The 13,637-nt window shown below is 30.9% G+C and overlaps 2 protein-coding genes across 2 annotated transcripts; one reads left to right on the forward strand and one right to left on the reverse strand.

Moving 5' to 3' along the window:
* The first annotated feature begins 4,753 nt into the window (after nucleotides 1–4,753).
* LOC107463177 (acyl-protein thioesterase 1) lies at nucleotides 4,754–9,149 on the forward strand. The gene is made up of 10 exons (XM_016081920.3): nucleotides 4,754–4,928; nucleotides 5,567–5,658; nucleotides 5,847–5,967; nucleotides 6,922–6,958; nucleotides 7,058–7,127; nucleotides 7,330–7,434; nucleotides 7,843–7,993; nucleotides 8,084–8,166; nucleotides 8,466–8,559; nucleotides 8,735–9,149. Exons 2-10 carry the CDS (start codon nucleotides 5,628–5,630, stop codon nucleotides 8,823–8,825), a joined length of 783 nt encoding a protein of 260 aa, XP_015937406.1. The 5' UTR covers nucleotides 4,754–4,928; nucleotides 5,567–5,627; the 3' UTR covers nucleotides 8,826–9,149.
* Nucleotides 9,150–9,364: 215 nt separating this feature from the next.
* On the reverse strand, nucleotides 9,365–13,412 carry LOC107463138 (uncharacterized). Its single transcript, XM_021130229.2, has 12 exons — nucleotides 13,326–13,412; nucleotides 12,958–13,118; nucleotides 12,658–12,823; nucleotides 12,017–12,372; nucleotides 11,846–11,914; nucleotides 11,244–11,400; nucleotides 10,886–11,085; nucleotides 10,717–10,779; nucleotides 10,450–10,630; nucleotides 10,239–10,349; nucleotides 9,804–9,870; nucleotides 9,365–9,418 (listed from the first exon to the last, which is right to left on the reverse strand). The coding sequence occupies exons 1-12, from the start codon at nucleotides 13,410–13,412 to the stop codon at nucleotides 9,405–9,407; spliced, it is 1,632 nt and encodes a 543-aa protein (XP_020985888.1). The 3' UTR covers nucleotides 9,365–9,404.
* Nucleotides 13,413–13,637: the final 225 nt, after the last annotated feature.

A 13,637-nucleotide genomic window follows, 5' to 3' on the forward strand; every position in this document is an offset into this window, starting at 1 on the left:
AAAGGGTTATGTAGGACCCATTCCCATGAAGTGGTATTCTTATACGAGACCAAAAATACTACTTCGTTTGTGGAAAAACAAGATAGAAAAGTAGGTTCTTAGAGATTTTATTGTGTTGAACTAAGAGGAATAGCGGGAGGGCTAGTATTAATATAGAAGGACAATGAAGATATTAATATTATTCAGCATATTGATTTTTTTATTCATTTCACATGGAGAGACAATGTGCAGAACAGAAATTTGGAGATTTTTGGAGTACATTTGCATAAAAAGAAGGCCCAACGAAACGTTCAATATAATCAGATCTTAAATATACTAGAAACAGCTGGAGAAAATATTTTGATTACTGGTGATTTTAATGCTATATCAGCCTTTAGTGAAAAAAAAGGAGGAAGAATAAAATCTATATCTTCTATTCAAGCTTTTCAAGACTTTATTATTGGAAGCAGCCTGATTGATCTTGGATATGAAGGTAGTATGTTCACTTGGAATAATAAACAGGTAGAAGTTAACCAGCTCGATTATGCACTTAGATGACATAGGATTTAATCATAGAGCGCTTCTGATTTCTTTGAATAGAGCAGGATTTAAAACAAAGAGGAGGTTCAGATTTCAGGAAAGATAGTGTGACAGCAAAGAAGCTAGTCATGTGGTGGTAAATTCATGGCATATGGAGGTTGAAGGTTCTTCGATGTTTATATTGTTCAGCAAGCTTAAACAATGTAAACACAATTTGGTTGCATGGCAGAAAAATTCGTCTACTAACTCAAAAAAATATTGCTTAATTAACCTCAAAGCTGAATGTAGAGAAGGATAAAGGTGCGGAGTCTGACACCTCTATGATTTGGGTCTTAGAGGAGAAACTAGAAGATGAATATGAGAGGGAAGAAAGATTTTGGAAAGGAAAGGCCAGGGTGCAATGGTTTCATTGGGATGATAAGAACACAGTTCTTTCATACCAAATTTCGTATGCAGAGCAACAAAAACAAATTGCACAGGCTGAAAAGTGATTTGGGTGAGGTTGGTACTAATGCAGAACAAATAGCTAGTATTGCGTAGCAATATTTTTAAAACCTATTTATTACTTCTAACCCAAAAGAACCGACTGAGGAGCTAGAGGGGTTGAATAGAAGGGTAGATAACAATACCAATCAAATTCTAACTAGACTAGTCTTGGATCAAGAAATCAAAGATGCAATTTTTTCTATTAATCCTCTTTCGACACCTGAAGAGGACGGATTCACTACAAAATTCTATCAGTTTTTCTGGAACACTATTAAAAGGGATGTTCTCAATGCTGTTCATAGCTTCTTTGAGGGAGAAAAGATGCTCAGAGCCTTCAATCATACACACATATGTTTAATTTCTAAAGTCCCCAACATTAGCAAGATGAACCAGGTGAGGCCTATTAGTCTTAGTACTATTTTTTATAAAATTATCTCTAAAATTCTGGTGTATAGATTACAACATACTATGAACAGAATCATTAGTGATAATCAAAATGTGTTTATAAAGGACGGCTTATTAATGATAATGTATTGATTGCTCACAAATTTATGCACTTTTTGAAAAATAAGAGGTTTGGGAATGAAGAACTAGCGTTGAAAGTAGATATGAGCAAAGCTTATGACCGGTTGAATGAAAATTCGTTTGGGCTATTATTAAAAAATTGGATTTTTTTTACAAGGTCGATCCCCTTTCTCCCTATCTATTTTTATTCTGTGCAGAGGGACTCTCCCATCTGCTCTACAGAGGAGAATAGAGGAATGAGATCACTGGAATACGTTTGAACTACAAATGTCCTTACATTACTCATATAATTTTTGCAGATAACTCAATTATATTCAGTAAGGCAACACCCCAAGTATGTGCTAACATAGCCCAAATTCTATAATTTTATAGTGATGAAGTGAGTGGACAAGTGGTTAATCTATAAAAGTGATCCTTATTTTTCAGTAAAAATACTATTCCTGAAACCCGAGATACTTTATCTGATATTCTCAACATTTCTCATGTTGGGAACCAAGATAAGTACTTGGGTCTGCCTTCAGTGATACAGAGATTGAAGAAGGCAACCTTCAATTATATTAAGGATCGGGTGGCGAAGAAATTACAGCATTGAAAAAAATCTCCCTTATCAGCTAGTGGTAGAGAAACATTGATTAAAGTCATAGCCATTGCCATTCCGATATATACGTTGGGGTGTTTCAAGCTGCCTGGGATTCTTATAGAGGACATACAGCGTATGATAATGAGATTCTGGTAGGGACAAAAGGAGAATGAAAGAATACAATACTAAATTGGTTGGGATATAATCTGTAGACCTCAAACTCAGGGGGATTAAATTTCAAGGATTTAAAAACCTTTAACCTAGCTATGCTAGGAAAACAAGGCTTGAGAATCATCTCTTGACCTCACTCGCTATTGGGCAAAGTGCTAAAAAGTTAAAAATTTGTTAATAGAATGTTCCACCGGAATCACTACCAGAAATTTGTTAATAGAAACAAATGTGGAGAGCTCTTTGGAAGATCCAATGCCCTCCTAAAGATAAAAATTTTCTCTGGCGTGCTCTTCACAATGGTCTTCCAGTGTGGTGGAATTTAAACCGCCAATTTCCAATAGCTTCGCCACAATGCCTTAGATACCCAAATTCTTCTAAATCGGTGACTCATTGCTTGGCTTCATGCTCTCAATCAAGACAAGTATGATATTTGGCAAGGATCCAACCATCAGAAATAGCAGGAGATGACGATATATTCTAAAAATGGTGGGTGCATGTGAGTGGAAGGATGATGGGAGAAGAGAGAGAAAACAAAAAAATAGCAAATGCAACCTTCATCCTTTGACAAATTTAGAAAGTGTATAATATGAAAATCTTCGTAGACAAGAGCTTCTCTCCTTTTGAAATTTTCTCCATAACAGAGATAAGATGGAAGAAAAATTTGCTGCAAGGACACTATATTAATGAAGCAACTATTGAATTCTTAGTCTCAGTTGTTTTAAAGTATGTAATGTGAGAATGTCCCATTTTGTTTTTTTTATTGTATTGTCCAAAGTTGGACCATCTCCTATTTATTGCTTAATTCTTACAATCAATAATATTATATTCTATCTTTGTAAAAAAAAAGATCTAATTAAATTTTTAATTATAAATAATTTTAATTTATAAAAAATATACAACTACTTCTAATATATTTTATACTACAAAAATCTAATTATAAAATTAACAACACCTCTCTGCAAAAGGCATATTACTATTTTGCAACAATCAATTTATTTTTTTCCTTCTTTACTAGATGTGTATTGTATTTTACAGATCTATAAACTTGTAAGTCTACATCTATGTATAACACACCATACACCTATATATTTGAATCACACCACTTTTACTCCATTATTAAATTAATTTCTGTAAATAGACACCGGACACTAGTAAAAAAAAAAACTAAAAATAGTAAAAATAAAAACGCAAACGCTTGACGCATGGTGTGGTGTGAAACCAACTTCTTCTTTTTCCTTTCTTCTTCTTTTTGATTTTCTTAAATTAATGGGAAAAGAGATAACCCACCGGTGTTCTCGATTTCTGAAACATACAAAAGTAAATGAACTTTCTTCTAAAGGAAAAAAAAGGACGCGGAAAAAGAGTAAATGAATTTTATTAGTGTACTTTGATATGTAGCATATTGGTGAGTAGTGTTTTTTCAATTGATAAAATTTTAATAGAAAATTGCATGAATAGATATAGTTCTTTTATGAAAATTTATAGTATTAATTTTTTTCCAAATTTTATTAATATTAATCACAAAATATAAAATAATCTTTTACAGAAGATGTTTTATATATACAAAAAATATTTATGTGGATACAAAAACATGTGCTATATGTATATATACTATTTATTCTTTTTATAACTGTAAATCTATTTGATTATAAATATAAATTTGATTAAATTAGATTTTAGTTATGAAGTTTTATTATAATTGTAACTCTATTTTAACTTTTTTATACATATTTTCTTAATAAAAATCTAAAAAATGCAAAAGGAATTACTTAGAGTTACAAAATAAATAAATTCTGAAAAGATTATAATTTATTTAATTTGTTAAAGTATCTACACAGTAGTGATAGAACTTTGACAAATCTAATTAAATTTGAAAATTTTAAATTGTTATTTTTAAAAACTGAATTATATTTAATTTAAATTTTAAATTTAAAAAACATCATAATCTAAATTAAATTCTATCCGAATTTTAAATAAAAAATTTTGTAATTTTTTATATTTTTTCAAAATCAAATAAATAAATTTGATCTAAATTATAATAATTTGATTATAAAATAAATTTAAATTGATACATATAAATTACAATCTTTTAAATAAAATTGAATTAAATTAGAAAATAAAATCAAATTAAAATAGTCTAAATCATAATAAATTATATAATTTTACTTTTTAAATTGGTTCAAATCCTATTGTAAACATAGTCATATGATTTTGAATATAAATATTGGCATTGCAAATGAAATAAGTAATAAAAAAATACAAATATTTTTTTAAAATATATAAATAAATAATCGCATATATTTTATTTATTATAAAAAAAATCCGTTACCGTGTTAGTAATTTCATGTCTCATGTGTAAACAAAGGGCATTATAGTAAATAAAATTTGTAATGAAACAAGAGATTGATGCTGATGCTGGGGTTTTGTGTTGTGTTGTGAGTACTATGAACTATGAAGTGTTAAGTGTTAAGTGTTAAGTGTGAAGTGTGAAGTGTGAAAGTAAAAAGTGCAGACACAAAGCTGTGGGAACGAAACCAAACCAAGACAAAAATCAAAGTGATGAGGTGAAGTGAAAGAGAAAAGAAAAAAAAAAACCCTTATGCTTTTTGGGTTTGTTTCCCTTTCCCACCAGCTTGAAGTGTTTAAGGTTGGTGCAAAGAACAAAACTTTACTCTCCCTTCTTATGTTCATTCATTCATATTTTCTTTTTCTCTTATTTTATTATTTTTTTCTTTATATAAAAAGAAAAAAAATATCTAGGCAAGTTCATACCATGGATTATGAAGGACACTTCATTTTCCACAAGTGAAAAGTTCAAATTTTCAACTTCATTTTGCTTTAACGGTATATATAGCACACCATTTATGGAAGATTGGCAAATGGGCATTAAAAAAAGAAAAAAAAAAGGTTTTTTTTAGCTGCCAAATATTCTTCTTGTTGTTATAGTTGATGTTGCTTTACTTCAATTTCCACGGGCATTGATTCTCCAATGTTATTCTCTTTGTGCATTACATTTGGCTACATAGTTTTTCATTTTTTGCCGTGGATTCTAGCTCATAAAGAGTTGAGACTTTTATTTTATTTTATTTTTATTCTTATTTAGTTTTGTATCTCCTTTTATTAGGTGCCTTTCACTTTCTGTCAATTTCTAGGAGGGTTCAGCTTCATAGCCTTTGATGCAGATTCATTGATATTATCATTATTATTATTATTTTGCTTTATTGTCACCCTCCCATTTGGGTATAAATAGGGATTGCTTATGTTTGTGATCTACATTCATTACAGAAGTTCATCATCTTAAGCATTTTGTGGCAGTGACATTAGCATTTTTGAGATTATAGAGAATATGAGCTACAACAGCACCTCAATGAGTTCTGGTTAGTTTTTTTTGTCTTTTCCATTGCCCTAATTTCACTACATTTATTTGCTTCTGACATTTTCTTTAAGGATTTAATATGTATGAACATTTAGTGCCTCATTAATGAAATGAATCATCCAAAAGAATGAATTTAATTGGACGACCATGTAAAAGAATTTCGAAAACTAAAATGTCTTTTGTTTTTAGGTGGTGGAAATGGAGCTGGTAGAAGGAATTTCGAGTTCGGAAGGACTCATGTAGTTAGGCCTAAAGGGAGGCACCAAGCAACTATAGTTTGGCTACATGGCCTCGGTGATAATGGCTCGAGGTTTGTTTTTCGCTACTTTCAATATCTTAACCTTATGCAATTACTAGAGTTTTAGTGATGTATGCTCTTTCCTTACTTGGCTTTCGAATATCGATTACATCATCAATGACATGGATTTTGTGGAAGAGTTTTTCTCAGGACAAAAAATATGGAAACGTTAAGAGTATCGAAACCTCTTGGAGAAAGAGACAGGCAAAATGTTTCTGTCTCTACTATCTCAGTGTGTCTGTATTTTTTGTCCTAAGACATGTGCAAATGACTGTCCTTGTCAATGTGCATGGCTCAACAGTTTGGAGTTAATGGTGTTTGGAATTTTAATCATTTGAATAAGTTTGGTGACACTTTTTCAGTGGAAACTCTAGTGGATACCCTCTGCCTTGTGCTAGAGAATATGCCTTCAATAAGAATGCTGTGTTTGTTTTCTTCTAATTAAATTTAACATCTCTAAGGGAATGTCAAAATCTTGTCCTATTCTGATGTGAGAAGTTTGGTTATTAAATAAGTTCCATTTGCTCTTTTTACAAAAGGCTCTGTCCACCAAAAAGTTATTATTAAAAATCTTTTCTAAAAGAAAACAGGCATTCTTCTTCTTGATGAAAGTTTTCAGTAAAGGAACCTTGACTCTGAGATTAGAAATATTAGAGAATGGGACCACTACTTCACCATCTATGTTGTTCCCAAAACTTAGTTAGGCATAGAAATTATAATCGCCATTTTATTAATACGCGGTCCCAAAATTAGGTAGGAGGTTAATATAATTTTAATGTGTAACTTGAAGGAAACTTTATCATAGTTTCAAGTGTCATTTTTTTTTTGCTTGCAGAACATGTAGCCTGCAGCTTGTTCTATTACTGTTATTTATTTAATTTTTGTACTTTATTTTGTTTCCATGCATAGTTGAAAAGTTCGAAAATTTCTTCGAATTAGTAATTTGGAATTTGTGTTGTTTTGCAGCTGGTCCCAAATATTTGAAACTCTTCCTCTTCCAAATGTAAGAATAAACATAAGTACATCATTAATGTAATATATTTCGAAAACATGTTTGTTTGATAAGTAGAAGCCATTTATTCTTTTGAAACTTATGCTGCAGATTAAATGGATTTGCCCGACTGCTCCTACGCGACCTCTAGCCCTGTTCGGTGGATTTCCTTACAGTGCTTGTAAGATTTGGTGCTAAAAAAATTCAACATAATTCACTTGAAAACATCATTTGTTCCTTTATGGTTTTTCCATTTTGTTTTGGCTGCAAGATTTGCTTTCTACACTTCATTGTTGACATTAATAAAATTCCTTGCATGCATACTGTATGTTCGTTGTTGTAACTGTCGAGAATGGTCTAATTTGTTGAGGAATCTCTACCAGGGTTCGATGTTGGGGAGATTTCGGAAAATGCTGCAGATGATTTGGAGGGATTAGATGCTTCTGCTGCACATGTTGCCAACCTTCTGTCGACCGAGCCTCCAAATAGTAGGTTTTCCAAGATCACAATTTATATCGATATTGCAACCGCCATAACGTTTTCACTTGATTATATGGTTCACTGGTTAACTCAATATATGAAATAGTTAACACCCTTATGGCTAGATTTATGAATTGCACTCATGGTAATGAAGAATGAAAGAAGATGGTTTGCTGGTATTAGAGGACTATTCAGTGAAATTATCAAGATTTTGAGATTGTGAAAGTAATCATAATAATCAATGTGTCTTTGCTTATGCATCTTTAATTTTATGCTACCAAAGTCTACAAGAAATTGTTTAGAGCAAAGTCAAATGCTACATTTAGAATTCAAAACACGGGACTGTTGTTAAATGTTAACAAATCCAAGTTGCTTGTAATTTTACTTAAAAATGCTACTGCTGGCTGAATGTACAGTCAAACTCGGTATCGGGGGCTTCAGTATGGGTGCTGCAACTGCACTTCATTCAGCTGTCTGCCATGTTTCGGGGCGCTACGCCAACGGAAACATTTACCCTATCAACTTAAGTGCAATTGTTTCATTAAGTGGCTGGCTTCCTTGCTCAAGGTTTGGTTTCTATGCCACTCATAATTTCCTTTTCTTTATGCTGATATGAACTGTTCTGAAGTTTGTTTTTCCCCTCTTTAACTGACACAGTGCCTTGAGAAATCGGATTGAAGGATCACGCGATGGCATAAGGCGTGCAGCGTCGCTGCCCTTGTTTCTCTGCCATGGCAGAGGTATTCATACCTGCTATTGTTACTTTTTCCCTTTCTACTAATTTAGGATATAAAAGAATGAACTATTTTGTTCATCTAAATTGATGTATATGAAAGTTGAGATACTAGTTTGGTTGAACTTCTTTTGGACTGAATTTGACTGAATTTTTTAAATCAACCATTTTAACATTTTCATTTTGGTTGAACATCTAAAACAAGTGTTCATTACTTGATTACGTATTCATCAAGTTTTGTCTAAAAAGGGGTTGACTTTCATACCTGATGATACCACTAAAACTATATCGAGTTCTTTTTCGCAGGGGACGATGTGGTTGCATATGAACTCGGAGAGAAATCCGCAGGGGCCTTAAGTGCGGCCGGATTCCGGAATCTTATATTTAGGAGCTATAATGGGTAATAGCTTTATTCTGTAAAAGGCTATCATATTTAAGGTTTAGGTTTATAATTTAGGATATAAGGTCAATGTTTTATGATTTTGGGTCTAGATTTAAGGTAAACAAAATAATTTTAAAAAAGTTGGCTACCTAGCATTACTGGAATAATAATATGGTGTTTGTTTGGTGTGCAGGTTGGGTCACTATACAGTTCCTGAAGAGACTGATGAAGTTTGTAGCTGGCTAACTGCAAATTTGGGACTTGAGGGGTTTAGGTTCAACTAGAGAACAATGCTTTTTTAGGGTAATGGAAGAGGCACTATAGAATAGATAGTGGTGTTTTGGGGGTATATTGGTAATTTGGTATAGCTGCTTCATCTCTCTCATGTACTAAATAAATAAAGTTTCTATATTTGTCTTATAGGATTGGATTACTACTATGTTTCTAGATTTGGGGTTTTGGGAAATTATGCTTTGGTTGGGGGGTATATGGATAATTTCCTATACACCAAGCAAATTTTGTTTATTTCATTTTAGGATGGATAATATACATAAGTTGTTTTCTGTATTCCTGTACTAAATAAAGTGAAATTTTGATTTTTTTTTTTTATTCTCCTTAGCTACCTTCCTTTTTCTTTTCTTGAAAATTAACCCATACCAGGTTTGACCAACTATTTGCAAATTAAAGCAATTATTTTTCAGGGAATTTATTTTTAAGTTTGTTCACTATAGCTACATGTATACATTTTTATTCTTAAATGCAATTTAAAAACTAATATTAGACTACTGCTATTCATAAATTTTTAATCATGTCGATGGAGGTGGGACTATTTGCTCTTCATTGCCATCCATTTCTGCATCTTGCTAATGACCTGAATCTGAAATCCAAAAATGAAATTTCAAAATTTCTTTGTGTTTTAAATTCTAATTAATAATAATAATTGAAAGAAAACTTTAATACAATCCCCATTAGACGGCCCAATATGCTTAAATCCTAGAGTCTTACTTTTTAATTATGGTAAGACTTTTTTATTAATAGAATTAGCTAGGTACCATTGTTCTTAATATTTGAATGAATTAAAGTTCGTCTTATTAATCTATTATTCAACTACCACACCACAATTCACAACAAAGATTCTATCTTTTTAAATTTTTTTGATGGCGTTGGTTGTTTCTATATAATAAAAAAATTAAACCCAAATTATGTTTTCTTCAGGTTATGTATATTATATTTCAAATTTCTAATAAAAAGAACCAATTTACCTTTGTTCTTGCCATATGGATTTTTGCATTCCTTGCATTCACAAAGACTGGAGCATCCAACCTCAACCTTTTTTGAAGTTGAAATGTAAAAAATAAAAAAAAAATAGAAAATAAAAAATAAAGACAATTGTAGTGGACCAGATGAAGGAGATTGGTTAACACATTGCCATAAAAAATTAAGAATAATTGAATTTTAATCTATTGTGAAATTAAATACCTAAAATAAATTAAAGATATATATATAGAAAAGAGAGAGTGTTTTATTGGAGAGAAAAGAATGAGAAGAAAATAAAAGATACCAATGAATCACATAATTTTATATAATTTGGATATAAAATATAGATTATCCAAATAACATTTATGTTTTCATTTAAGTAATATAATATACAAAGAATATATATATCATATGCATATGCTCCATAAAAATAAAATTACCTCAAAACATACACAATACTTCTGCATACAATTTGACTTTATGCATCTGCAACCTCTTTTGTGCCTTGCTGCTGCTGATGATGATGATGCTGTCTTAACATTTTCATTATCCTACACACCATACATCAAATAATGAACTTATTTTTTAAGATAAATATTAAATATTTAAAAATTATTTATTTTTAATCATTTGATAAAGAAAGTTTTATACCGTATTATTGGGGGAGGAAAGATGAGTTTGAACAATCCTTGGAGCAAATGCTAATGGATAACGCCTTTTAATATATTCCTTAGCTTCATTAATTTTGTGTAAATGTTCTTCTCTATTTAAGCACCCTTCGCAAGCACAAGCCTCAGAACAGTAGATTTCAGCACGAAAACATTCACAATAACTGCATAGCAAACCATGTCATACAAGAATTCAATTAATTATGTAAATTACATGTGTTACATTTGGAAAAATATGTACTTTACTTACAGGTTCACACATTTATTCTTCTTACATGTACATCCTCTTTTACCATCACTTGTGTTTGATGCACTGTTTCAAACAGATCAATGCCAAAAACCAATGTTAATTAATAACAATTACACAAAACTTATAGAATAATTAAACTTAAAAAGTTGTAAGGAAAAAGAATACTGACTGTTTTTTGTATCCTCCACCAGTTTGGTTAAGTTTCTCTTTAGAAATGTTGTCATCATCAGCATCATGTTTTGTAGAATTAGTGCTGATGGTGTTTGATTCTACTAAACCGACACGTGGCAAATAAGTGAAGAATTTACTTGGTTTCAATTCTCTTGATGTATCTTTGGCTGCTTCATGTTCTTCTTCTTGGTTACTAGCCTACATTTATTGCAACACTAGTAATTATTTTTTTGTATAGAAAATATAATGCTACTTTAAAGTATTTTTGTGGATATATGTGAAAAGTCATTTATACCCTTTTGTAAGCTTTCAAATAAAATGCATATATGGTGAAGAGCAAGGGTGTTAAGTTATACCGATGGAACCATCTCAGGAGAAAATGCAAATGGATTACGAGATTTGATTTTGTCCCTAGCATCGTTAACTTTGTCTTCATGTTCTTGTCTGTTTAAGCATCCTTCACAAGTACAACACTCTGCACAATAACCTTTAGCAGCAAAACATTCACAGTACCTGCAATAATTAATAATGAAACAAACAAGCATTAATGTTGATGAAACAAGATACGGTTTAACATTTAAATAGACTTTAATTTTGATACATTTACATATTTATCCAATTGCATCTGATCTTTTAGATGATTATTTATTCTGTCAATATATAAAAAGTAATTATTTTTATTAAAGCAATTTATGTAATTGAATGCACCTAAAAATTGCATCAAAATTGAATTTAAACAAAATAACAAGCTATGAAAGTATCGATATTTTCTGATACGAGACTCATTGACACTTGTCCAACATATGTATCTTCTGTATCAAACCGTGTTTTAATAAAAAAATAAAAAAATTTTCTTCCGACACGCTTAGACACCTAAATACTATTACGTATTAACGTGTCTCGTGTTCATGTCAGTGTCCGTGCATCATAACAAGCATTACTAATATAATATACTCACAGGAGCAAGCATGCACTCTTCTTACATGTACAACCATTATTACTCTCACTATTCTCTTGGATTATTGTCCTGTTCTCAAAACAAAAACAGCAATTTACAAATATATAAAACACTGGTAAAAATGAAAACAGAGAATGAAACATATGTTGAAACAAGAAGAGGAACACTAACTTGTTAAGATCATGAGAAATGAGAACACAATCATTGGAAGTGGTGTCTTGATGGCTCTGAGTCTCATCAACAACAGCTCTTACTACTGATTTTCCATTGCTACCTTGTGAGATCAAAATGCTTTTTATTTTATTATTACTACTACTACTACTCCCAACTACAACATTTTCATGTGTCTCAGGATGAACCCTTTTTGTAGATTTTATGAGCCTATTCAAATGCAAACCAAAAGGCTTCAACTTGAAGTTTGGTGCTTCCTCTTCCTGAATTGGTGCATCAATTATTACAAGGTCGCTATTATTCACTTCATCATCACATTGCACTGTTTCCATAAGGTCAATGTCCTCTTCATTACCCTACATTATTAATATTATTATATTGTTGCACAAATAACAAAAATATTATATGCACAATAAAAATCGGTCACCAAATCAGCTACTATATATTTGTATATAAATACATGTACAGTTTAACTTATTTTCAATGCGTATAAAATTTTTTAACATATATTCTATATAAATAACTAATTTGGTGACTGATTTTTTTTTATAGTTTAACATATATTTTATACCATATATGCACATTTTTCTAATAAATAAAAATGAACAGCAAGAATGTATGGTAGGGTTAATTATTGTTACCGTGGGGTAGGGTGAATAATAATGATCAAGGGAAGGTTCGATTCCTAGAATCTCATCTGCAAACAAATTGCTATCTATCCATTCTTGTGATGATTCCACATTAAATTCGAAGTTGTTATCACAAAGATCTTCAAGAAGATCACCATCGTCTCCAATACGTAGGCCACTTTTTTAGAAACAATAATAATACACACAAATTTTGTGTCAAGAAATTAAAACAGCAACACTAGACAAAAGAAAAATAATAATAATAAAAAAGGAATGGTGTTGTTACTAATTAATGTTGTGAAAATGATTCACCTTAATAAGATTGATTGGGTTTCTGGTGACAGAACAAGCTCTGGTGTGTATGATTCACCAAGAAAGTAATCATCATCATTAAGATCATGATCATATTCATGATGATGCTTTGATGGAGATGAATTTTCTACTTCATTGCTGATGCTGGGATTGGAGGATTCCTGGGATGAAATTAAATAAATAAATTAATAAATGCATGTCACGTAGTTCACTAGTTAATTATTGAACATTATGATGAAGATATAGAATGTAATAAGTTATATTAGGTAATAAAGAATTATAATTAAATTAGTGATGATAAAGAACTTCAAGAACAGAATATAACATATGAATAACAATAATAATAGAGAAATTGAATTGAATCATACAAAAGGGGAAAAGGAGGAGGGAATAGTAGTAGTGTCTTCATTGTTCTTGTTCTTGGAAGATTCTAGATCATCAGAGGGACGATCCATTATTTCATTATTATTGTTGAGATTATTGGAAGAATCCTGGGATGAAAAAGAAAGAAACATGCATAAAAAATTATTAGCAACAAAAGGTGACAAAAATTGTGACACATTTCATTTGTCATTATTAGTTAACTATCATATCATCAATCTTGAAAGATCATAATAGTAAGTAGCAATGAAAGAACTTCAAGAAAGGAAGAGAAATGGTACAGAAAATAGTGGTGATGA

Source organism: Arachis duranensis, chromosome 8 (assembly GCF_000817695.3).
Source record: "Arachis duranensis cultivar V14167 chromosome 8, aradu.V14167.gnm2.J7QH, whole genome shotgun sequence".
NCBI lineage: Eukaryota > Viridiplantae > Streptophyta > Magnoliopsida > Fabales > Fabaceae > Arachis > Arachis duranensis.

Coding starts and splice junctions, on each gene's coding strand:
- LOC107463177 (XM_016081920.3), top strand. CDS start 5,628: ATGAGCTACAACAGCACCTCAATGAGTTCTG. Junction 5,968..6,921: donor CTCGGTGATAATGGCTCGAG/GTTTGTTTTTCG, acceptor GTTGTTTTGCAG/CTGGTCCCAAATATTTGAAA. Junction 8,167..8,465: donor GTTTCTCTGCCATGGCAGAG/GTATTCATACCT, acceptor TCTTTTTCGCAG/GGGACGATGTGGTTGCATAT.
- LOC107463138 (XM_021130229.2), bottom strand. CDS start 13,412: ATGGATCGTCCCTCTGATGATCTAGAATCTTCCAAGAACAAGAACAAT. Junction 12,373..12,657: donor ATTATTCACCCTACCCCACG/GTAACAATAATT, acceptor TTAATAATGTAG/GGTAATGAAGAGGACATTGA. Junction 10,350..10,449: donor TTTCCTCCCCCAATAATACG/GTATAAAACTTT, acceptor TATGGTGTGTAG/GATAATGAAAATGTTAAGAC.